Consider the following 24,885-nt stretch of genomic DNA (forward strand, 5'->3'; position numbering starts at 1 on the left):
ACAGGAAATTAAGGTGCGTGTGTGTGTGTGTGTGTGTGAGGGTGTCTGTGTATGAGTGTGTGTTGAGATAGTGCAGAGTCAGGGTGGAATAAATCTACTGACCTATTGTAATTCTACAAAAATATTTTAAAAAGGTCCTTAAAATGTATACAAATTTAAATTTCAAAAAATGATCTCCAAAATAATACACCAAATGAGCATATGCTTTACAGAATATTAAATATTCTTTTAAGAAAATGTTGCAATTGAGGAAGCCTTTGAAAGGAAGAATTTAAAGTACGCAGAACTGGAGTGAGGGAACGAGGTTGGCAAGCACACACAAGACCCGTGGAGATAGGTGTTTGGAGGCTTTTTTAATTAAATCAACCACAGTGATTCTGTTGGAATTTGGTTTTCGAGGACGGTCACTCAAAGGAGCTTTAAAGGAGTTGTCTGAGGCCACTGAAAAAGCGAGCCAGTGGTTGTGGCCGAGGCGCTCACAGACTACTTGGGGACATCTCAATTAACCTGTATTAAGTGAAGAAGCCTGTTCGTGCAAGATGCTTGAGTGCCTAAGGTCACCAAGGTTTGTTTCCCATTTCATTCCCTTACCATAATCTGGGTTCGTAAATTTAACTTTTCACGTGTATAACTAAAAAAAATACTATAGAGAGAGAAAGAGAAAGGGAGAGCGCGTGCACACTAAATGAAAGAAAGCAAATAAGAAGTCAGAGCGACAGTGAGAGAGCGAGTCTCCTTGGGTCAGCCTTCCGTCCTACATTGCACTGAACCCAGCCTCTGTCCTGCGTCGTACAAGCTTAAAGCTGCTGGGACAGGAAGTGGTCATGACAGTGTCATCTCTCCACCCCGCACCCCTCTCTCCTTGGCACCTCCTAGCAGACAGACAGAGCTCCCTCCGTGGCAGATGGCAGGAGGAAAAAGTGGCTTCAGAAAAAAAGAGAGAGACGTGACGCTCTCCTCTTCTTCCCCTCCGGAGAGTCAGTCGTTTCTGAGCTCCAAAGACCTTGCAAGGAGGCTGCTCCTGTACCCACTGGAGTAAAGAGGCTTATCAAATTGAGCTAATTAAGGCTCTGACAACACGGGAGCGTGAGGGAGGGAGGGAGAGCCGAGGGAAGGGGGGAAAGGAAGGAGGCGGGGGGAAGGAAGGAGGGGGGGGGGACCAGTCCTTGTCACCAGTCAGACAGAACCAAGTGGAGGGTTGTCAGTGATCAAGCCAATTGGACCAGTCCCACATTCCTGGTGTCCTTAGTTAGGTTCACCAAAACTCAAACAACCTCACCCTCAAATGGTTCATCTTCTCTCTCTCTCTCTCTCTCTCTCTCTCTCTCTCTCTCTCTCAGTCTTCCTCTCTCTTATTCAGGGCACAAGCCCCTCAGGGCACACCAGAGAGGAACATCTCATCTTAAATGTTTAACAAGTGCCGGTGGCGGTCAAAAAGAAGGGGAAGGGATCAGGTTTACAACATGGCCGCCGTGCAGGGCAGACTGCAGCTGCTGTATGAGGGGGAGCCGCCAGCACAAGCAGGCAGGAACGGCTCTCGTTAAAAGCATCAGAGTTGGCCAGAGGACACAGAGCCACGCCTGCCATGGTGTAATTCAGACGACACCTCCAGAGACTCCTCCTGAGAGTCTCAGGGCCACAGTCAAAACAAACACCTATGGACCTAATACACCTGTCATTACACTACTTACATAAAGATGTCTATAAAGATATTCTGCCAGTATCCTTTACACAGATATTTAACAGGCCATCCAGTCGTGATAATGGCTGCTTGAATACATTAACAGACACTAGACACTATTTTAAAAATGAAGGCTATAGTCTGTCTGTGCACCATAACACTCTCAAGAACATGTGCTGGTTAATGAATGGATCACTGCATTTGTATTAAAGATGTAGGAAAGCTACTGCATCCATACATATATTATCACATATCACAAAGCAATTCCCTGCCACATTAAGATTAAAAAACTATGTTTAAAAGTAAAAAAAATGTCATATAATACATCACACAACATCCTGCCAGGTTGTGTACAACTTCAAACATCCCTATGTATGGATAATGACTGGCATACTTTATGCCTTCATGCATACTTTATGTTTACTTTAATAAACAGATGCTCTATAAATATACTAAACAACAGATGCCAAAACAGGGCTACCCCCACAAACATCCATCTGATTTGATATACTCAATTTTTTTGTTGGTTTCTGCCCTGCAGGTCAACAACAGCAAAGTGCTGGCAGTTTAAAGGCTGGGGCAGGGTCGGACGGGGGCCACCAGGGGCGAGAGGCAAAAGTTCAGCAGCCCACCAGCAGCAGTAGCATCTGAATCACCCTGACAGAGCCCTTGAGAGCCAGCCGGAGACTTAGGCAGGGTACAGCAGTTAATTACCAGATCAGCCGAACACACTGACTAAGGATGCAGTAAACTGGAGGGGTGGGGGAGGGAGAAAGAGAGAAAGGGGGAGAGAGAGAGAAAGAGAGAGAGAGAGAGAGAGAGAGAGAGAGAGAAGAGAGATAATAAAACAAAGACGGATAGACAGGGAGAAACCTGTCTACCTGTGTAAGACAGAGAGCCGGTAAGAAAGGGAGACAGAATATCACATGAAGGAAAGTGTGAGCAAGATCTCCAGAGCAGCTTTTAGGTGTTAGTCTTTGCAGAGTGAACAGCGCTCTCAACTCACCCCTCTAGAAGTGAGGAAGTACAGAAACAACAGAAAATACTCTGCAAAAATGTAAAACGGCAAGATCATGTGCACTGCTTTTCTATGCTCTTCCATTGCAGCAATTTGAGTCAAAATTAACCATATCACTTTATCGCCATCCAAAACCTGATCTCTGCCTTACTTTGCAATATTTCTTTTGATGATGGAGCTCAGCGCCCATGTTTCTGCATGCTTGGGTTATCCGCAGTAACACTACAGCCCAGTGCAAAGCAGCACCTCAGCACGGCCGGTCCACTCATCTGTGGCTTGCAGCCTGCTCACTGTTGCATAATTAAGTCAACTCAACAAAAGGGAGTGCCCTGGCTGGCTGGCGGGATGGCTGTCTCATTTGCCGGTCACGGGCTAGTTGCGGTAAAATGCTGGTGAGGATTGGGCTCCGGCACCAGCGGTGTACACGAGTCAATGTTAGTGGATTATCTTTGATCTGGAGTCATGTGGGGAGACAGATTTTCAACTCATCTCTCTCTCTCTCTGTTTTTCTATCTCTCTCTATCTCACACACTCTCCATCACTCTCTCAGGCTCGGTGAGCAGAGGGGGATAAAGCCATGGAGAACAGAGACAAGCGAGGATAATACTACCACTCCACACCTTACAGCTGAGCGGTACACTTCTGATTGGCCACGGCAAACAAACAAACAAACAAATGATTGAATGACTGAATTTGAATAGAACAATTTTCACCAGCTCTTTGGTAACATGCCCATATTGGGTTGCCAGATTATTTATTGACTTAAATAAAGGGCTACTGATTAGGCCCACATTTAACTGATTCAAATGGAATACAAAAATCTACAGGGTGCTTTTGGTTTTGACAAAGCATAAACTAGATCAAAAAGACTACTCCTTCACTTCCACATCTGCATAGACCACACAACACAAAAGTTAAGAGACATTTTTGAAGAACTTTCTTTGAACATTTAACACATGCAAAGCAACTAACCCCCCCCCCTACATAAGTACTGTACAGCCTGTGCCTAACACTCTCGGTGTCAAGTCGCGGTGTGTCTCACAAGACTTGTGTTTCCTGACACAGTTCCCGCGGTGGGTTGGTTGAGCTACTGTGTTGTCGGAGAGTCTCTCCACTCGTTTTTTTAAGTGCTTCACACCCACGTCGCCTCAGGCCGTCCACAAAAACACATTTACTGAGCTGATCCGTCGCACTGGAGCATGCAGCCAGGCAACCTGAGCGGAATAGAAAGTTCTGGGCCCTAAAGAAATCCCTCAGAGTACTGAGAAAGGGGGGTTAGGGGGTGGGGTGGGGTTAGGGCCAGGGCGGAGTAGCTGTGGTGGGTACTACTGCTACAATCTTTCATCAGACTCTCTCAATCTATCACATTCTCTTCAATCCTGATTAATTAATATGCCTGACTATGAAGCCACATGGAGTACCACTCTTTCAGTAAGCATCATTAAAGGCCAGAAGCTGAACAACAAAACCAAACAAATACAAACTCCTTTAAAGGGTTTACGCACCTAAATCTATCCAACAGCATATCCAGTGAGCCAAAGGGAACCGCTGATATACTGATATACAGTATGTGATGAATAGATGATATATATATATAATGACAGATCATTTTAAGTCGTGCTTTTAAGATTGCTGTGTTCAAGATGACATAGCAGAAATATTCAACAATCAGCACACCAAACACATGCTGACATTTATACATTCCATAAGCTACATTGTCTGTGACCAATCACACAAAAGAGCCTTTACGTTCATCCTAACAAGATCATCATATTACCTGTGCATTAAATACCATATAAGTAAACATAATTACACTGCAAGTACACTTACACAAAGCTTATCTGCATACTTACTTACTTCACTTATTCCTTCGCAAACCCTTTATAGACAGAAAAGCTAACAGCTTATTCATATAATTACTTAAAGACATACCCAGATTTATTTCACAGATTTTTCACTGAGTACTGTAGAAACTGCTATAAGACAATCATCTTTATTACAAATTACTAGCTGCATGAGTACAGCACAGTGGCATGAAGGAAACATCCCACCAGAGTAGCTTCTGGCTAAGCTGACAACAGATCGTGACTCCGTCGAATGCTAATGTAACCGCAGGCCTACCTGCTCTCTGCCAGATTAACTCACTTTCTAGCTCCACGTCTTCGCAGCTGGTGTACTCGGGCGTGGTGGCCAGCTCCTCCTCGGAGCTGCTGAAGCTGCCCGTCTGCCGCATTTTGTCCATGCGTTTGCTGCGTTGCGTCCGCGGCGGCGATGGCCGCACCACCGATTCCGACTGATCCGAGCTGAGTGAGTCGTTGCGCAACACGCCGTCGACCGTCTTGCAGTCGCGGCTAGTCCTCCGCATGGCCGAGCTGGGGTCCAGGTGGTGTGGCTGTGGCACGGGCTTCCGGAGGGGGTCGCCGAGCCCCCGCCGGCCACCTCCCTCGCCGCCCAGCACGGGGCTCCGGTGCGGCGTGGGGGGACTGTGGTTGGACGTCCGTTGGCCCGGCGACGTACGGTCCACCGAGTAGGAGCGCAGGCCCGGTCCAGCCAGGGTGGCGCGTGACTGTCTGCTGAAGCTGGGCTCGTCCAGCTCGGTGTAGGCAAGGGAGACGTCGCTATGGCGACGCTCGTGGCGTGCCCGCGAAACCTCGGCGTGCATGCGCATCTGCTCCTCGTAGGGCTGCGGCTTGACAGGGTAACGTGCCAGGTTTGGGTCGCTGCGGTAACGGGCCTGGTACTCCTCCTCGCGCCGGCGCTGCAGCTCATACTCGTCTAATTCTGCGTCCAGAGGATAGTCCTGCCGTCCGTAAACACGACACAAACAGAATGCAAACAAGATGTAAACAAACTTACAAAAATAGAGACTGTGTGCCGGTTTTGCTTATGCATCTCTGAGTAAGTAAAATTTCGTAAGATATCACATTCGTAGGCTTATGTAGTAAAATATTGTAAGAGACCTCATTCGTTTCCTAAAATTCACGTTTCCTTTTCTGGGGGAGACTTAAGTAAGTGTCGATTTCAAGATGAGTGGTCACCACTCTGCCTTACTTGCTGTTACAGTAAATCTATCTATTTACTGCAGTGTAACACAGTGTATTATCATGATCAGATGGAGTAATTTGATACCATCTACTAACATTATTAGGTTAGGGTTAGGACTGGGATTACAATTAAGGTACAGGTAAGTGAGCTGTTACACACTGCAATTAGTAGTATAGTTACAATCTAAAAATATTTCTTGTGTGAGTATCTACTAATATTGTAAGAGACAGACTACAGTTGTTTCTTAAAACGTTTTCTTTATCTTTCAGGGGACACTTTTAAATATCATGTTACTCTAATGTTAATAAATGTACTAAATGTAAATATAAGGACGATTAGCATAGTGCCTTTATTAAAAATAAAAAATATAAAATCAGTACAGTGTTACAGAGTGTATTAGATGTGCTCATGATAGGCAACAGTACCCTGATATCATGTATTTACAACCCTAACGTTATCAGGTTCAGGTTAGGCGGGGAGAAGTTACAAGACCAACGGGCAGAGTTGATGCCCGCGCGTACCTGGGAGTGCCAGCGGCCGCGGCTGTCACGGTAGCCCCCGGTGCCGTCGTGCATCCTGGAGCCCCGCGAGGTGCGGCGCGGGTCCCGCCCGTAGTCGGACGGAGATCGGGGCATGCCACCGTCCACCGTTGCATACTGAGGGTGCTCGCCCCCCTCCCTTTGGTTGTACGCCTGGTTGGGGTCCCTGGATGCAGAGGGGCTTCGTTTCCTAAGGGGAAGAGAGAGGGACCATGGGGGGAAACAAAAACACTCAGTCTCCGCCAGTGAATCAGTGTGTCAGTGTATGAAATAGGTAGAGAGATGGAGAGAGGAAGGAAATATTCAGAGTACTCTTCTCCATACTGACCTCTAATATGTTCGAGCTGCATACTAATATCCTAAAGTTGTGCGCTAAATGTGCTAGAACAGTAACATTGGAACGTGCTAATGCAATTCACTGAACTAACACCTTAGCTGAGATTGCTATTTTTACTTTACAAGAACTAAAATGCCATTTCTGGCACTGGCAACTGAGCTTTCTGTAACCGTGCTGTTAGTGTGTGACTTCATGATTCGGAGGAAGTGTCTGACAGTGTCTGGCATCCATGCCACCTTGAGGTTTACGCCATAAGATCTCATTCTTGCTTCATGCTGCCAGCTGCCCTCTGAGCCCGTCCAGAACTGACACGGAGTGCCGGCCAAGCATCACAAACCCTCCAAACACACAGACATGAACACACACACACACTCAGTCTCTTTCTCACACACACACACACACACACACACACACACACACACAGAGAGAGAGAGAGAGAGAGAGAGAGAGAGAGAGAGAGAAACGTACACAAACAAACACACACACAGGAACACACGCACTCATACAAAAACGCATACACACAAAAAAACACATGCATACATCCACCCGTACACACACACACACACACACACACACACACACATACACACACACACAAACAAGCCTCTCGCTGACATCTGTCAGACGATGGGGTGTCAGAGGTGATGACTCTCGGGGCAGGGCTGAAGCGGTGGAGATTCTGAGGCAGCGCGGGCCGGGAAGCTGCTTGGTGCTGAGGCCACTGCTCCTCGAGGGCCATCGAGCTTTTCCTGGACGGTTGACCCCTGGTGACCCCTGGGTCTCGGGGCCAGCGGGGCCAGTCTGCCCAAGTGATTCACTATGACCAGGCGTGTCACATTCAGTTTGCACACGCTCCACAAAGGGAGAGGGAGAGTCGGCCTCACCGCCGCAGAGCACAGCACTGTCACAGGGAGCTGGCCACATCTCACCCTTCCCCCCTCTCTCTCCATCCCTCTCTCTCTCTTTCTCTCTCTCTCTCTCTCTCTCTCTCTCTTTCTCTCTCTCTCTCTCTCTCTCTCTCTGCCTTGCTGTCTTTTACTGTGTCATATCTTGCGGGCCAGTCTCAATCAGTTCGAAACAGATGTTGCTACTCTCCTGCCCTCAAGGTTTAAAGAGAGAGAGAGGATGTAGTGAGCATGTGAGAGAGGGAAAAGAGAGAGCAGGCTCGCCGCTCACTGATCACACATGTTCACATCAGACTGGTACTCTGAGACTGGCGCATCCTGTTTCCTAGCTGCTTTTAACACACGGTTGAGGGACATTGGACCTCCATCAAACCAATTCAGCACTGACCACTCATATTTTATTACAGTATTATAGTACTACTGACTTTTTTACTACTGATTTTGTACCATAAAAGTTAAAACAGAACACATACCGTATGATGAGACATGGCAATACCAAACTGCATCAGTGCACTACGATTCAGATTTGCAAATGATATAGACATGCTTCATGAAAATGTGTGATTTTAAAGACTGGAATCAATGTGTAGCTAGTATCATTCTGACTCTAGCCTGCATCGAAGGCTTCACACCCCCACTTCCTTCTGACACCCAGCTCAATTCATCTATTCATCTGGCTATCCGTCTCCTCTCACTGTTGTGTCATCAGCATCGCAGAGGGAGATAAACACAGCCTCACTATTGCCCTATGATGGATTATCCCGCGTGACACAATGCTAGCACTATAACTATATTAGCCCATGAACTGGTGCTAACCCTGGCCCGTTGCCACACAGCCACTGGGAGCCTAGCGTCCACCAGAGCGGGCCCCTAAGCTTTCGAAACAGCTGCTCAGAGGGCCGTGGCCAGCAGTGCAGATGGGATTTTTGAACTGGGGGGGGGGGCTAACATCGCCTAATCAGCTGTGCAGAGTTATTAACGGTATTATCACGGTCCGTGAGAGCGCCACTTCAGCCAGCCAAGATATGGTAACGGGTCGTAATCTCTATACCATGCCACATTTGTTGGCATCCTTTTTTTGTTAAACTTGAGGTGTAAGCAACAGCATTACATGACCTGTAGAATGTATTGGGTTCAGAGCTTCAGACCCCCAGTATCTGCATGTTCGATATGAGTCACATAAATTGCGTTCTTGTTTTTTACACACACGTGACGCTCCCAACTTTCTTGCATTGTAACCTGCACCGAAGAAAGGGACGCACAAATAAATCTGAAAAGACAAAAATCTTATCCATGCAATAACTATCCTGGTAATACGGGGGAAAACTCCTTCCGCTGCTGCGCGACAAAGCCGGATTCAATCATATTCCATTTCCCTCCACAATTTAATGCTCTGGCATTAACTCATAATCCCAAACACCTCTCAAGTTATTCTGTAAATATTGGCAATGAGCTTACATGACCTGCCAGTGTTATCCCCCCCCCCCACCATTGTATTGTGTCCAATCAATTAAAATGATTCAGATTATCAGGGGGCTGGCAGTCTCATAACACTGGATACGATTTAATCCCTCCATGAGAATGTCGGCACGTCCTGTAATCGTTCACGCGTTCTGCATGCAAATCCAATATTATGGCATGTTTACCTGCAACCAGTATTTTTAGCGCTCCATAAATGCATTGTGTTTTCAGAAATAGAAACATGTTAGTGGGACAATACAGGTGAAATTGTACATTTTGACTGGCTATGTTTTTCATTATCTTACTAAAATGAAAACAACTTCACATCTCAAGTGCCGATAGGATTGGTGTTGGTGTTGTCCTGGGCAGTAATGACAACAAGGGGATCCCCTTTGGGATCAGATGTGTTTGGTGAGGCATGAGCACATTTTGTAAATGCTAAGAAATGCAATGCTTTAAGGCAGTGGTTCTCAAAGTGGGGGGCGCGCCCCCCTGGGGGGGCGCGAACACTCTCCAGGGGGCGGCGCGATGTCACAGACGGAGAAAGAAAAAAAAACCGCCGACCTGTCACTGGTTAGTGAAAGCTCCCTCAGTAGCGAAATGCAAGGGGCTGGACTGACCCAAACAAATCAAATACTGTTTTGCTCCTGATCCACCAATCAAAACGGAGTATTATCATTTCAACGCGAGTAGCACCTCCGCTTCCGAGTATAAAAACAAAACGCAGGCATGTAGGTAAGCGCTCACCCTGAGACGACACTTTGCAGAGTTTGTGCAATTTCTCTTGTTTCCTCTATCATTCAGATATTCATTGCTTTATAAACAGTATTTTTAAAGACTCACTCCTTCCTTAGTAATACCTTACTGCACTTGCAGTAGGTCTATTCGTAGCCTATTCTAAGGAGTAATTTGCTCCACAATCTTTTAGAAAAGCTCGTAGCCCCGAGAGCTAGCCTAGCTAGCTACCTTTTCCAACTACAGCTAGCCCTTTTCTCCTTAACACCTAGCCTACCTTTACATTTTTTGATCATCCACCGCAACAAATAAAACACCAGCACTTGAATACTATTTTGTGCTGTCCCTGTTTACATTGTGTACAGTTCGTTTGGTTAGGAATCATTGCCTAGCACAGCCTTATCCATTGTTCGTGTGCAAGTCGTTCACAACCACACATACAAGAACACGACGTTGAAATTAGAACTTTATTAACTTCATACGCTGTATCAGCAAACAAACACAACATGGACAAGTTTCTGATTCGTAAAAGTCAGAAAGAGAAGCCTGTGGACTTCTTTAAACATAAACGTGATGGCCTCCAGCAACAACGAACCACCATGTCCAAGCATAGCACTATCTCCAAGCAGTGTCTGGAGCATCTTATGTAGTTGCTCATGGAATTGCTAAGCTTGGCAAACCCCATACAATTGCCGAAACACTGATTTTGCCGGCCACGCAACACGTTTAGAATAATGATAGGTATTGTGCTGAGTTTAGCTCCTATGTCAAATTACACTGTATCACGCCGAATATCAGAAATCAGTTTGGGTCCTATTTCAAAGAGGACTACCGTTCATTCGCCTGAGTTCGGGATCCATTTCTCTGCTCAGCAGATGAGCTGTCACTAGACATGAAAGAGCAGCTGAAGAGTGACAGTAGACTTAAGCATCTCCCCTCTTTCGTCATTCTTTTTTTTGTAAAGATCACAAGAGGCCCATAATAATAACAGTATCCTAATGATAGCAATAATACCACTTATTATTATTATGATAATAATAATAATACAATAATAATAATTGGTCGATAATCATTAATTATAATAATACCTACTATTACTGATAATAATAATAACAATAATAAAAATAAATAGTTATAATAATTGTCTGTATGGGCCTAACAATAACAATAGCCTAACCTTGACATGTCAGGCCTATCAATAACAATACACTATCTATCTATCTATCTATATATGGTGGTGTAGTTGAGGGCGGTGGCGGCGGGCCGCGGGTGGATGGGGGGGCCCCAACTACCCCTAACCAGCTTTGGGGGGGCCCAGCTTGCAAAAGTTTGAGAACCCCTGCTTTAAGGCAATGGTGCATCTATACTAGGGGTGGGGGGAAAAATCGATTTTTCGATTTCTCTCGATTCTCTCTAGAACGATTCTGTCTCGATTCAGAAAAGTTCATAATCGATTTTTTAATAATAATAATAAAATAAAAAAAATTATAATTAAATTATTAAATTATCATTTTTTTTTTATTTTTTTTTTTTACACATTAATTTTGTGTTGAAATGCAAGCGGCATCGATTATTGCAGACTCTGAGTAGCAAACTCAAATGTTTAAAAAATTGAGATGCATCGATAATCGTTTTATCGGTTTAGAATTGATAATCGGTTTAGAATCGAGAATCGGTTTAGAATCGAATCGTTGACCTCTGAATCGGAATCGAATCGAATCGTGAGGTGCCAAGAGATTCCCACCCCTAATCTATACAGTACTATATTAACTGCAACTGAATCACACCACATAGAGGGAAGAGAGAACACAGTGCGTTTTGGGAAATGCAATGCCTGACCAAGTGCCACTGTCTTTTGCAACATGGCAATAAATGACACAATATTCAGGTATGTACCTCTTTTGGCATTTGATAAAAAGCTGTACCTCTGGAATTTAGAATGTAACAAGGCTGCATATCAAGTTGAAAGCTGATATTAACTTGACAATATAGGAATCCCATAGTAATTAAAGCCATGATGTAAACATGTTTTTCCCTCCTGTAGAGGGTCCTATTATTGCTTGCAAGAAGCTGGATGGTACCTGCCAGTCAGCAGCAGCACATCTGGGCTTACTCTACCCCCTCGGTCCGACGGATGCATCCACTCAAAATCCACTCGTGCCCGGCAGGTCTCCCAGCACCGCCAAAACTACGATTGCGTTCGCCAGGGGTCTGACCCCAGAGGGGAGGGGAGGGGTGGTGGGAATCAGGTCACCTCTTCACAGCACCCGCATGCACACTGCAGTCCAGTCAGCACTTGGCAGCCATAACCTCTACTAGCTTAGCTTAGGTTAACTTAGCCTAGCCTAGCCTAGCCTCGCCCTATCTAATGCTGTGGTACTCTTACCCTCCCCATCCCCACCCGCCCTCCCTCACCTGAACTTGTGTTAAACCACAGCCGTCAGGACACACACAGACTCACACACACACACGCACACGCCCAGAGACGCAGCTCACCCCTCCCTCTGGGTCCCTCACGAACACCCGAGAATTGCCGAACGGCCGAGCAGGAGCAAGGGCTGTCGGGAGTGGAGCGTGGTGTTACCATTTAATGCTTTTAACACAGGCTGTATATAGCTGGAGGTCAAGCAAGACTTTACCCTGCAAGGAGGATTATGGTACTTAGCTGATTACTGACTGCCTGGCAGTTATTGCCTACCAAATGTAGGCCCTGGGAACTGCCCTTTTCACATGTAGCATTTGTGCTAGGAGACACTCATAGCCTTTCATCTGAATACTAAAATGCTGCGAGCCTGCCTTCAAACACACCATCTCCTCATACATAGGGTGCTCCCCCTTCATAAATGCCCACAGCACAGTTTAGCTAGTCGCTAGCCCGCTCTGCTAGAGGGTCAACAGAGTAATACTTTAATGTGTGAGATAACTTGATAAGGGGAGGATACTGATGGGGAAGCGTTTGAGGGTTGGGGGATGGGAGGGTGGTACGGGGGCAACAGGGGTTGGCCACAAACCACATTAGCCATTCGAGTGTAACGCAGTCTGCCCTGATCGTCTGCAAAAGGCAACTGCTTCAGCAGCAAAAGAGTGGGCAAGTGGAAGAGGCTGAGGAGATTAGGAGGGAAAGGAGGAGGAGGGAAGGGGGCTCCTGCCATGCGTGAGAGGACAGCGCCACCTACAGGCAAACAAGTTTCATGCATTTATTGCAGGAGAGGCCATAAAATGTTCATTTTTGTTGTTTAACATGGGAAGAAAACTAGGAGTCTGATGCTGTATTCAGGTATGTCTGTGAGAGAACACAATCATATAATGCTCTATTTATTTTCACCTGTGTGGGTGTACAGTAAGTGGATACTCACATGCGCACTTTAACATACACACATGCACACGCGAACACACACACACACCCACACACACACACACACACACACACACACACACACACACACACTGAGTCATGTAAACACCTCTCCAGCCACAGACATGGCATCCGTCAGCACAAGGGTTCAGTCTCGGGACAGCTGGCACCGGTTAAGACTCCCTGGTGCGGCCTGCACCGCTGGTGCACAGATCGTTCCAGAAGCCCGGGCAGTGTACCCTTAGAACATCACCCAGAAGCCTCTGCAAAGATGCAGCTCAACCAAAAAGCAGCACACAGACAGAGTTGGGGAGGGGGGGGGGGTGTCGAAACATCTGACCTCCTTGCATTTAAATAAGGAAAAGAGAACGAACAAATGCATAAAAACTTCCTAAGTAGGTCAAGCCGGGAACAGCCTGTTTGAGTGCAATTTCTGAGTTGTGTCGACTCCTCCATCACTCAGAATGGGTAAAAGAGGGGCTGCCCAACTTTTGACTGACAGCTCTTAGAGGCAATCACACGGTGGAGCGCTGACGGTCTCTAGACAGTGTAAACACACTTCACTCCCAAGTCTTTTGACATGTTGACTGTGACATTGCAATTCCTGCATACCTCCCCCCGGGTAAATAACCCCATTAGAGCTTGACGTTGTGTTTTTGACAAATGTTCGCAAATCCAACATGGCGGGACAGAAGCAACTCAACTCGGAGGCTTAGAAAGTTCAGACAACATATTTCCAACATTGCAGCATTTTCCCTTACATGCAAACACATCTACACAACCAACTTGGTGACACACTAACACCGTCCAGACAAGAATGTATGACATGGGACTCAGATGTGAACAAAACAAACAAATATATATATATAGACAGAGAAGACCAAATAGGGTGCCAAGGTATTGTAATATAAACAAACCCCCTACCAGTACCCTCACAACCATATATATACACCGTCATTTTATCAAGGTTCATCTGTCTCCTTTAGAAGAATTGTTTAGCGTCAAGGAGCATAGAACACATCCAGTTGTCTTACACGCCTTTTTAAGGCTTTAGAGGAAGGACTAACACATTAAGAGTAGGAGGTAAATCTTATCCTCTCATGATAGACCACTTGAGCTTTGCCCTGCTCTTCTGGCATAGTTCCAGAACTCCCACGGAAGAGGGAACTGGGACTGCGAAAGCATCGCCTGGACACCTGCCTGCCTGCCTGCCTCCACGGAACACAAACAGACCCTCTGATCACAGCACTGGCACAGTACAGTCTCATGCTGAAGACGAATGATCAAATCTGATCTTCCATTTGACAACCAAACACACACATGCACACACACTCACACACGCAGCAACCAGTGCTACTCGAGGGGCAGCAAGAGGAGACTGTGATATTCCTTAAAAAAAAAGGGTATTTGGACAGTCGGTTTTCTCAGTTAGGTCAGCCCGGGAATGGAACCATCTCCCTCAGAACATTAGAGAATCAACCTCATTCAACTGTTTTAAAAGTAATCTCAAAACATGGTTGATAAATAACCAAAAATGTGGGTGAGCAGTAGAACTTGTATATTGGGATTGTATTTTATTTTATTGTATCTTATTTTTTTGATTTATTGTCAATGTTATGTTTGATATACGTTAATGCCTTTTTTAGGTTGTATAGCCTTTTTCACTCTGGCAGGGGGACTGCCAATGGAAATTAGCTATAATTGGGTGCATTTACATTTTAATGTTCATGAATGTACACTGTCCCTCTTGATCAAATAAACAAATTGATTGATTGATTGATTGATTGACACACACACACACATCCACATATTCATACTCAAATAGAGTGCCATCTGTGAAGTGGCAGAATTAGGTATAGCATATGATATGCATGTATGTACTGTATGTGTAAGAGAATACAGGGTACTGGTAAAAGCGTGTGTGTGTGTGCGTGTGTGTGTGTGTGTGTGTGTGTGTGTGTGTGTGTGTGTGTGTGTGTGTGTGTGTGTGTGTGTGTGTGTGTGTGTGTGTGTGTGTGTGTGTGTGTGTGTGTGTGTGTTAGAATAGTGTTTTGGTAAATGCAGGTATGCACACCCAGCTCTTGGGCTGCTGAATAAATGATTTGTTGCTTTATTTACAGGCGGCACAGGGCAGTCATGAAGCTAGGCAGCCTTGAGAGGACGAGAGAGAGAGAGGGAGAGATAAGAGAGAGAGAGAAGAGAAAATGGAGAGAGAATGAGAGAGAGAAGACAGAGAGAGAATGAGAGAGAGAGAGGGAGAGAGAAAGTGGGATGAACACAAATAACAGCCCCTCCCCTGCACCACAGAATGGCCCTCTAAGGACACACACACTCCATGAAGCTCAGAAGAGGGACTGGCAAGAAGAAATACCACCACCCCCCAACACACACACACACACATGTATTCACACACGCGCATACACACACACACACATCCAGGAAATCTCTCTCTTTCTCTCTCAGGCTCACCCTCCCTCTCTCCCACTCTCTCTTTCCATCCGAATTCTTCTGAAGTGACTTTTTTCACCCTTTATCAAAGGTAGAGGCCTGTCAAGGCACACTGGAAGCAGAACTGAGGGGGAGCGGTGACAGCCAATCAGAACAGTCAGAGCTTCAGCAGCGGCGAGATGAAATGACTCTCGGGCTGCTCTCACGAATCTTCACCCACCCCACCCCTTCACCCCTCACCCCTCACCCCTACTGCACTCCTTCCCTTCTTTCCCACCCTTCGCCCTCCTTCTGTGGACTGTGTGCTTCAGCATCTGCGAGCACCGCTGGGTGATACTCTGGCTTTTCATGCCGTGCCTTTGATACTGACACACTCGGGACGATAAGAATCTGCACAGGGGGCTTCTGGAGTTCCACTGACGCACGCAGCACTGCACCTCGGTGGGGCATGACTCAGAACCGAAGAGAGAGAGAATAAAAAAAATTAAAACTGTAGGACAGTGGAGGCAACCATTTTTATCTCTGGAATGTAGTTAGTGCATTAGTGTATGCACTTATTACTGAATTTAAACAGTTCATAGTTCAATACAGTTAAGTGAGCTGAACGGTCTGTCCATGCCAAACACAGAGATGATGAAATACCCACACTATTGAAAATAACACATTTAAAAGAAAACATACTTTCGATTCCAGCCCTCTACCTATGCTCAACATATAGCCTACCTCGTCAAACCAGTGTCCATTGTATAGATGTGAAATGAAATTTCAATGAAGTCACTGTCTGTACTGCCCTGAATCACATAGAGTCAGGCTCATATGTAAGCACACCATTAGCTTTGTATGTGGTGGCCTTTAGAGGTCTCCTGGGCCTGATTATCACTGACTGATGCCAAACCCCACTGGTGACCTGGAGGCTTTGACCCACAACCAGGAAGGGCAGCCAGTCAGCCATGACACAAGTACTCTGGTACACCAGCGAAGGGGCAACGGAAGCTAATGGAAGGGGGTCTGAGATAATTGATCATTTGATACAAGAAATCCAGACCCTTTAGGTGTCCTTGGTTCCAGCGCATTGCTTTCTCCCTGATTTGAGAGCACTGTTTCTTCCTCTCTGGATGCAAGAGGCCACCCTGAACAGTCGGCTTGAAGTTAAGCATAAGCATAAGCACCACCATTTACATCACAAGCCGGACCCAGAGAAGAGCAGTCAGTCAGGGTTTGTATCGATTTGCTTTGGATTTCCCTTAAAAGGACTTGGCACGAGGCTGGGGGTTTTCAGGCAAGAGCCTTTCGGAGGACATAAACACTTAAAAAAAACAGCCCCCAAAATAATCAAGGACAGAGAGAGTAAATCAGTTTGAGTGAAGGATGGAAGATTTTGGAAGGTAATTAATTGGGACATCTTCATCTATCAGGTTTCAGGCATGAAACAGGGGAGGGATGGCCACTGATGCCAAGGTTTTTTAAAAAGGCATCCATAACGACATCCAAACATTAGCCCCTTACTTGAGATGAACAGTTGATCAATGTCAATTCACTCGAGTTCTCACTGATCTTTTACCGAAACCACAGCAAAGCACCAAGCCAAACTAAAGCAACCAACATAAAAACAACTGGCAGAATGCAATGTGTGAAGGCCGACAGTTTAATTATTGTCTAATTGTTGAAAAATAAATTGCAATGCACATTAAAGCAGCAATAAGGAGTTCTGTTCCAAAACAAGCAAGCTAACTACCTAAAAGGCATGCAAAAACCTTGCAAACACCACCAACAGCCCAGTTGACACTGATAGAAGCTTGCCGACAAACTCACTGGTGTATTTTGGCAGTACAGCTGGCAATGTTATGCTGTGAAAGCTTTTCATCCATTTTTGCAGCCCGGAACACAGAACTACATAGGGCATATCCTGGATGGCTAGTGCGAAAGACACATGTGTTTATCTATCCTTCACATGACCATATGCTATCAAAATGAATTTGAGGATGGTACCAAAACTAGTTGCCTATAAAACCATACCCCAAAAAGTGTCAAATTGTTACATAGTGTTACTAAAATTGAGCAATTTAATTCTTTAGAAACTATTTTAAATAGGATACCATGAGAAGTGGAACAACCAACCCCCCAGTACACACCCTTGCCTAGACACTGGCCAAAACAATCCTCTGAAGAAGGTTTTCCATGTGCCATTGTGCCACTTCAGTTTGACTCATGCACTAGCACGGGTGTCAGTACACATTTTGTTTTCAGCCGATATCACCACCAGCAAAATGAAACCTCCTTTGGAGATCTTTCGGTCACCGAACCTCAGAACATCAACACGCTACCGACTGTATAAAATGTGTCATTCAACATCATCCATTTTTCTTCAGGAGTACGTAGAAGCATATATTATCAAGCTGTATTAATTTGTTCTTCACCTTCACAGAGAGAGAGAGAGAGAGAGAGAGAGAGACAGAGAGAGAGAGAAAGAGAGAGAGAGAGAGAGAGAGAGAAAAAAAACTGAGAATGTTATCAAAGACATCTGATTCACAGCTGAATAGAACTCTTTGCCTGGGAAAAAAAAAGATTTTCCTTTGAGACAGACACTGCTGAATGTCGTCTGGAGAATGCCAGTTTTGCGTGGATGCTCGCTTGCTCAGTGACTCAGTGTACCTCTGTCCCTCTTTCTCTATCATTTGTTTTTCTCCCTTTCTCTCTCTCTCCTCTTTTCCTCCCTCGTGTAACACGAAAATGAGCTCACATCGCAAAATGACAGAGTGAACAACAAATTAGTCCGACACCTGGTCCGGAGCAAATTCGCTACAGCAAGAAAGTAAAAAATGCTGTGGAGAGAAACCTGTCCTAGGTTTCAGACAGAGAGCGAGAGAAGGGGAGAGAAAGAGACAGAGAGAGACAGAGGGAGAGAGAGAGAGAGAGAGAGAGAGGTTACCAAAATATGCTTAAGCAAGTTAAAGACAAAAAGACAGCATAGGGCTTAGTCATGCCAAAAGAGTCAGGTTCTTGTGAGCTAGCACGAGCCAAAGGCTGCTCAGTTAGCTCTGAGTAAACACTGGCAGGCCAAGAGGCCGGACGATCAAGTGGCCGGCAAGGCCTGTTACTTAAAGTGGCACAGTTACATCGTCAAACAGTATTGTGCTTAACTGACCATTCCACTAAACAAAACAATCACATCGACTGAGAAATATCTTGATGCGTTATCCCACTGGGTATTATAATATGTCCGCCCAAACACCACAGCGCTCCACGGCAGGCTGAGTGACATTTGTATTTCCCTCTCTAAACTGACACCACTCACCCAAGTGCTGCTGGTCGTCCAGCACACCTCATTCTGGTGCATCTCCCAGAGATCTGTATTAGGATTTTGTTTGTTGAACTGACTGTAAGTACCACTTTGTTATTACAAATTGACAGACATGGTGACTCCTTCAAGTAATCCATACTGTTCTTGGACTAAAATCCTTGACCCAGCATTGACAGCAATCAATAAACAAGGGGTAAGATGGTAAGAGGCTTGGTGGCGGTCTAATGGTTTAGGGATCTGGGATTCCAAATAGAAGACCGGAAGGTTGTAAGTTTGATCACAGAGGCTGCCGCCATTGTGCCCCTGAGCGAGGCACTTTACCCCAACAGGGGGCTTGCTTGGTTTACTGTACGTTGCTCTGGATAAGAGCACCTGCTAAATGACAAAAAATGTAAAGTAATGATAGTCAAACCCATTGACAAAGAAGCGGAAGAAGACAATACTGTGATGATTTCTTCAGACTTCTTCATCAAAAACATTTGGGGTAGAATCATTAGTAATGATTGGCTATCATTAGTAATGATTATATAATTCTAATGAATTGGCCTTTACACAAAACCTTAACCTGAATGTTTTTGGTGCAAGAGCTGATACTTCTGCCATCACATAAAACACAGTTCTGCAAAGAGTCCCTACTCCCCACATAGTACAGGTATACTATACCATCTGAATGCATACTATATGCATTGCACTGTGTTCCTTAAATACTCCCCAGTAAGCAGGGTGGAGTGTGGAGAGAGAAATTCCAATTGGAATTATTTACACTTCAATGACCCAAGTTATCAAACTACAAAAAGTAATTTCTGGGAAGGTCAAGGGATATGCTTTGCTGGTTTCACTCTCTGAGGGGAATAAGCAGTGGCTGCTGATGCTCTGGCTCCCCTTAAAAATCAAATTAAATGCATGGTCCGTGTGTATGCACTGTGCAAAGACACCAGGCACCCTCCCATGTTTTTTTTTCCTTCCGTGGAGGGTCCGCCGCCAGAATCCTGGCTTCTGCTATGTTGGTGCGAGCTTGGAGGTTGGTGGGGAGATGTATGGTCTATGCACTAGCGTCTTAAACATCTGGAGTGTTTCTACATAGGCAGCCAAGTGAGGACGCGCTAAACTGAAGTGCTGACAGCCGAGAAGTGATGCAAAAAAACACACATGCATGCACACACACACACACACACACACACACACACACACACACACACACACACACACACACACGCACACACAAACACATGAGAAAAACAGGCAAACACACACACACAGTAAACTCTCCCAAGACAGTTAATTTGTCACTCCAAAGCATAAGGCATTAGACAGCTCAGAGGCTGTGCCGTCTCCTGTTTTGACAGAAGCATATTGATTTGTGGACGGCATAGTGTTCCTCACTCTGTGCACCATGGCCATTCTCTGTGTGACTAACATTCACTATGTGATAGCATTTGTCCTTTAATGCCACAAAACCTCCCCAAATACAATACCCCAGCTATTTAGTATAGTGTTTTGCAGGTATGTTAGAGTTAAATGGACAAGAACCCCCCCTCCCCCCCCCCCATAATAATTGCTTTAGGGAGTATTCAGGTCCAGTTCTGGATTCGGTTGCAGTCTGGCCTCCAAATTCTGTTGAGTTGGCAAATGACTGAGTGTAGGCATTAGAGAAATGTGCGCCTGTACTTCTGCTGTTTGGCCACTGTTCGACCCCTCCCGCTTCCTAATCCATCTCTCTCCCTCACACACACACACTCTCACATACTCCCTCTTTTACAAACACACTTTTACATATGGCACACACACCCTCTCTCTCTCTCTCACACACACACACACACACACACACAATAGTATTTACCTCTTTAAAACTAAAAGTACAGTCCCAAGGTGAAACTGATCAAATACTACTGACCATTACTGGCACAAATGATGGAGTAGAAAATGTTATGAAAGGCAGTGAGAATATGGTAAAGTCACCGACTATGTAAGGGCCAGGGTGGTACACTTACGACTCCTATAGCCTAAGTGGGCTAGGTCCCAGTGCTGGAAGGGTAAAGATCTTTAAAAATACATCAACCGTATCTTGAAATAGTTGCTCACGGGAGTAAGGCCGGAAGATAAAACGCAAATGGTTATAAAAGCCTTAAAAGGCTTCAGATCTATGCAGCTTTTATCTTGCCATGCAGCTAACCAGAGGATCCCGCACAACAATGCTGGTTGCTTACATAATCTCTAACGGTAAGGAAGAGGTTAGGTTCCTACCTTTGCGGGTGGGACGTGCCTCTTACCTTTTAGGAAACTGATGCAGTAAAGGGGCTTTCCTCGTCACGCATCCTCTTTCGGTTTAATAAGGAGCGCATAAATTAGCGTCTTGAACCGCATATAAGCAGTGTTTAGATATCAAATGTTTAACATACACATATACAGCTCTCCACACTTTTTACGCACCGAGCGATAGCTGTCACTGCATATGGCTACCAGGGAAGACCACTGTTACATCTAGGTCCCTTTCAGATGCCACTCACCCGATGTTCAGCGCCTGCTCCAACAGCTCAGGCTGCAGGATGTTGTGAGGGGGTGTGAAAGCTCCGTTAAAATGAGATAACACAGAGCTACAGAACTGTCGCAATGTCTCGAACTGCATTTTCTGACTCTCCCAGAAGCCCCCCTCTCTCGGTCTCGCTCTCTCACTGTGCGTCTCTCTTAAATGGTCCTTTTCTTGGGGAAACGACAGTCCACCTCCCTGACGGATCACCGCTACATCCACCGGCTACATTCGGCGCTGATGCATCGATCACGTCCCATATTTTCTTCGATTTCGGCAGGGGAAGTGCTTCACGAAGCGACTGTCGGTCTGAGACGTCTCCCTCATGCTCCAAACTTGAAAGCGACCCGGGAGGAGCAGCACATTTCCGACTGACAGTTTGGCCGTGGCGTGGGAGGCAGAAAGAAGCAGATGTAGCGGCGCATATTTACCGGTCGCCTAGGCACTGACACCGAAGCCCGTTTCCATGCACAAGTCCCAATCCTTTGCCAGTCAGAGACGTACTAAAATACAGCCACGAATGCATACATACACACCAGTCTCGGTCAAGCATAAAATCTCCTTCATAAAATGATTATGCGTAAGGCATTCCTGCATATATGTGTACTAGTTGAAAGTCTACATACACTGTTTTCACACTGGTGGTGCGAAGGTGGACCAGTACACGGGGGAAAGAAGGCGTGGGAGGAGACCGGAATGGGAAAATGTGGGGTGAAATCCAATAAGTTGCTTAATAGCCACTTTCAAAACAGGCAAGAATGTCACCAGTTACAAATTCCTAGTTACAGTAATTCCTCTCATGTTAGCTCATCATACACTTTACACTATTAGAATTAAGAAAAACAGGAGATACCTTAGTCTTCCAGATGGCATTACTACAGTAAGGCATAACTTTATGTATTACTCTATCACCCCACCAGAGTGTACAGTAGACTACAAAAAGAAAGCAGTTTCACCCGCTGCTGATGAGACTTTAGTTTTTTTCCTCTCACTTCTTTTCTTCCACAACCACTATAAAACCACGAGAGCCCTCAGGGAAGACACCATCAGGAAGGTTCAAATAAGCTACAGCAGCGGTGGAGGGCTACAGCTACAGCAGAGCTCTCCCCCTCCCCCTCCCCCTCACACACTCTCTCTCTCTCTCTCTCTCTCTCTCTCTCTCTCTCTCTCCGGGACTCTCACTGTTACATGCTGTCTTTGCATCTATGTATGCCAGTATGCCTGGGTATGCACACCTCCCTCTCTCTGTCTCTTTGCCCATCTCTAACCCTTACTGTGTATGTGGTTGTGTGTATGTGTGCTTTTGTGTGTGAATTCGTCTCAATCTGTTTCTCTCTTCTTCTCTCTTTTTCTAGGTTCTCTCTCTCTCTCTTTACCCCCTTTTGCACTGCCTCACACACTCTATTTCGTGGGCATGTTGGTCTCTCTCTCACACTTACACACTTCCTCACCACTCCATCTCTCTCTCTTCCTCCCTCTTTCTCTTTCTCTCTTTGCCTGCCTTCCATCTTTTTCTTTTAAAAGGGAAAAACCACCCCTGAGCTCAGTAAACAAAGCCATGCCATTAAAGAGCACACAGAAAAAAAAGGAAGCACTAAATGGTAGCTTCTTCAATTTGCCGACGCACATGAACATTTTCCATCTTCTGAGCGTCTGGCTGAAGAACATAACGGGCGATATTTAAGAAGGGTGTTCAGCCTGCGTTTTCTGGTCAACGTCTAAGCCTAAAACACTCGTCAAACATGTCTTATGCGCATACAGCAACCCGTTTAGCTCTTCATGTCTAACTTGGCTAATCGCACAATGATCAAGTGTTCAAAATGATCAACTGCTACATGGGCCCCCATTCTGTTGGGCCAGACCTGTAGGCTACGATAAACAAGCCCCATGGACGTCTTAACTTTTCCAAGTAATTTAGTCATAGGTGACTAACATTTAAACGCATCTTGGATAATCACACTTTATAATTTGGTGATCATTTTTGTACATTTTATCATCAGGCGATTTGCCAAGTTAGATAAACAACCTTCGTAAATAGGCTTCAGCTCTTCAGGGCTGAGTCTACCTTCAATGAATAAATCAATATCCAAGAGTTTTTCTCTCTCGCAAAGAAGAGGCATCATTCAAAGGATAATGGTAATGCATTTGGTATTGTTGTTTGAACCTTGCTGCAGACCCAAAAACACAGTGCTATTTTTCCTCTTTTGCAACCTATTTAAGTATGCACCACAATAAAGGTCTGGAACAGGAGTTCAGTGAACTGACGGTATTTTAACTTTATCCTAAAAATAAACACGGCAGACTAATTCATAGACATCAATGCAATGCAAGCTATTTCTATTGTTATTTCTAGTATCATTGTCATTCAGCAAAAATGAAAGGAGATAAAATGACTCCACATTACCACTATGCCAATCCCACCATTTTCTTCCCTGGTAGATTGACGCTCGATAAACAAACACAAACACTGAATCTGCTTCATCAGGACCCAGACAACTCCAAAACATAACGCCTTAATTTACACTTCGAATTATTGTTAAAAATAATACCTTTTTTTCAGTGCGAAAATGAAATAGATTTGTGCACAGATTAAAGTTTCGAAGGGTCCAAAAACACTTAATTTGTCCCTTAACCAGGGGAAATGTACTCCTTAAATAACAGCTGAAAAGGCTCTCCTACCTTAAAGTCCAAATATTGCATTACCGTACCTTTGCACAGACTGTATAATACTCCCTAATGTATAAAATGCATTGATCAGTGCAGTAACTGGTGTCTTTAATAGATATAGATATAGTTGTATGTTGTATGTACAAAAATGGTTCACACTAAGTAGGCTATGCATAGTCAACACTGACCTTTTGAGTAGGGCCTTGAACTTTACATTTAAGGTATCTGTCATAAATTAAGAGATTGCATTCAATCTGTAGATACGCAACTCCTTAATAATCCCTTGAAATTTTATGAACTCCAGAAAAGACCTTAATCATGCCATCATATCACATATATCAGGACATTTTTAAGGAGTAACTAAGGGCTTGGCTACATTCAAGGTAAAAACTGAGGGAGCATGTTTGCAAATTAAGAACCCCTTAATATAAATTAAGGGATTTTTGATAGTTTCAGGGGCAAAAACAGGGCAATGAAAGTGTTTTATGTGTTGTAGAGTGGATAGCCCTGATTACAGGCTCCTGAGAGCCCATTTGCTGTGTACAAAGTTAGAAATTTTAAAACTATAAAAGCGTCTCTCCTCACTTTTATTCATCACAGCTATGAGACAGAGCAATAAGTTGCCCACATGTCCGGATGATGTTTCTGTCTAATTTACAGCCACGCAGGAAACACCCTCATCGGCACCATCATCATCATCATCATCATCCTCACCATCACCATCATCATAATGACCTCAAATTTCACAGTCCATGAATGAATGAATCTTCATCACCCCCATGAAGCCTTATGACACTGAAATCAATTTTATTGACAGCCACTCTTACATATAGGTACAGCAGTATAATTACTTCAATTAACATCTT

General features: G+C 45.0%; 1 protein-coding gene across 2 annotated transcripts in view; it reads right to left on the minus strand.

The window, feature by feature from the left end:
• Window positions 1-24,885, minus strand: part of rims2b (regulating synaptic membrane exocytosis 2b) — a 111,157-nt gene that overhangs the window by 62,873 nt on the left and 23,399 nt on the right. For both annotated transcript variants that reach the window (XM_031585764.2, XM_031585765.1), the window contains exons 6-7: window positions 6,266-6,473; window positions 4,845-5,499 (exon numbers count right to left, since the gene is read on the minus strand). In XM_031585764.2, the coding sequence (XP_031441624.1) occupies window positions 4,845-5,499; window positions 6,266-6,473 (863 nt within the window). The remainder of the gene's footprint in view (window positions 1-4,844; window positions 5,500-6,265; window positions 6,474-24,885) is intronic.

Source organism: Clupea harengus, chromosome 19 (assembly GCF_900700415.2).
Source record: "Clupea harengus chromosome 19, Ch_v2.0.2, whole genome shotgun sequence".
NCBI classification, from domain to species: Eukaryota; Metazoa; Chordata; class Actinopteri; order Clupeiformes; family Clupeidae; genus Clupea; species Clupea harengus.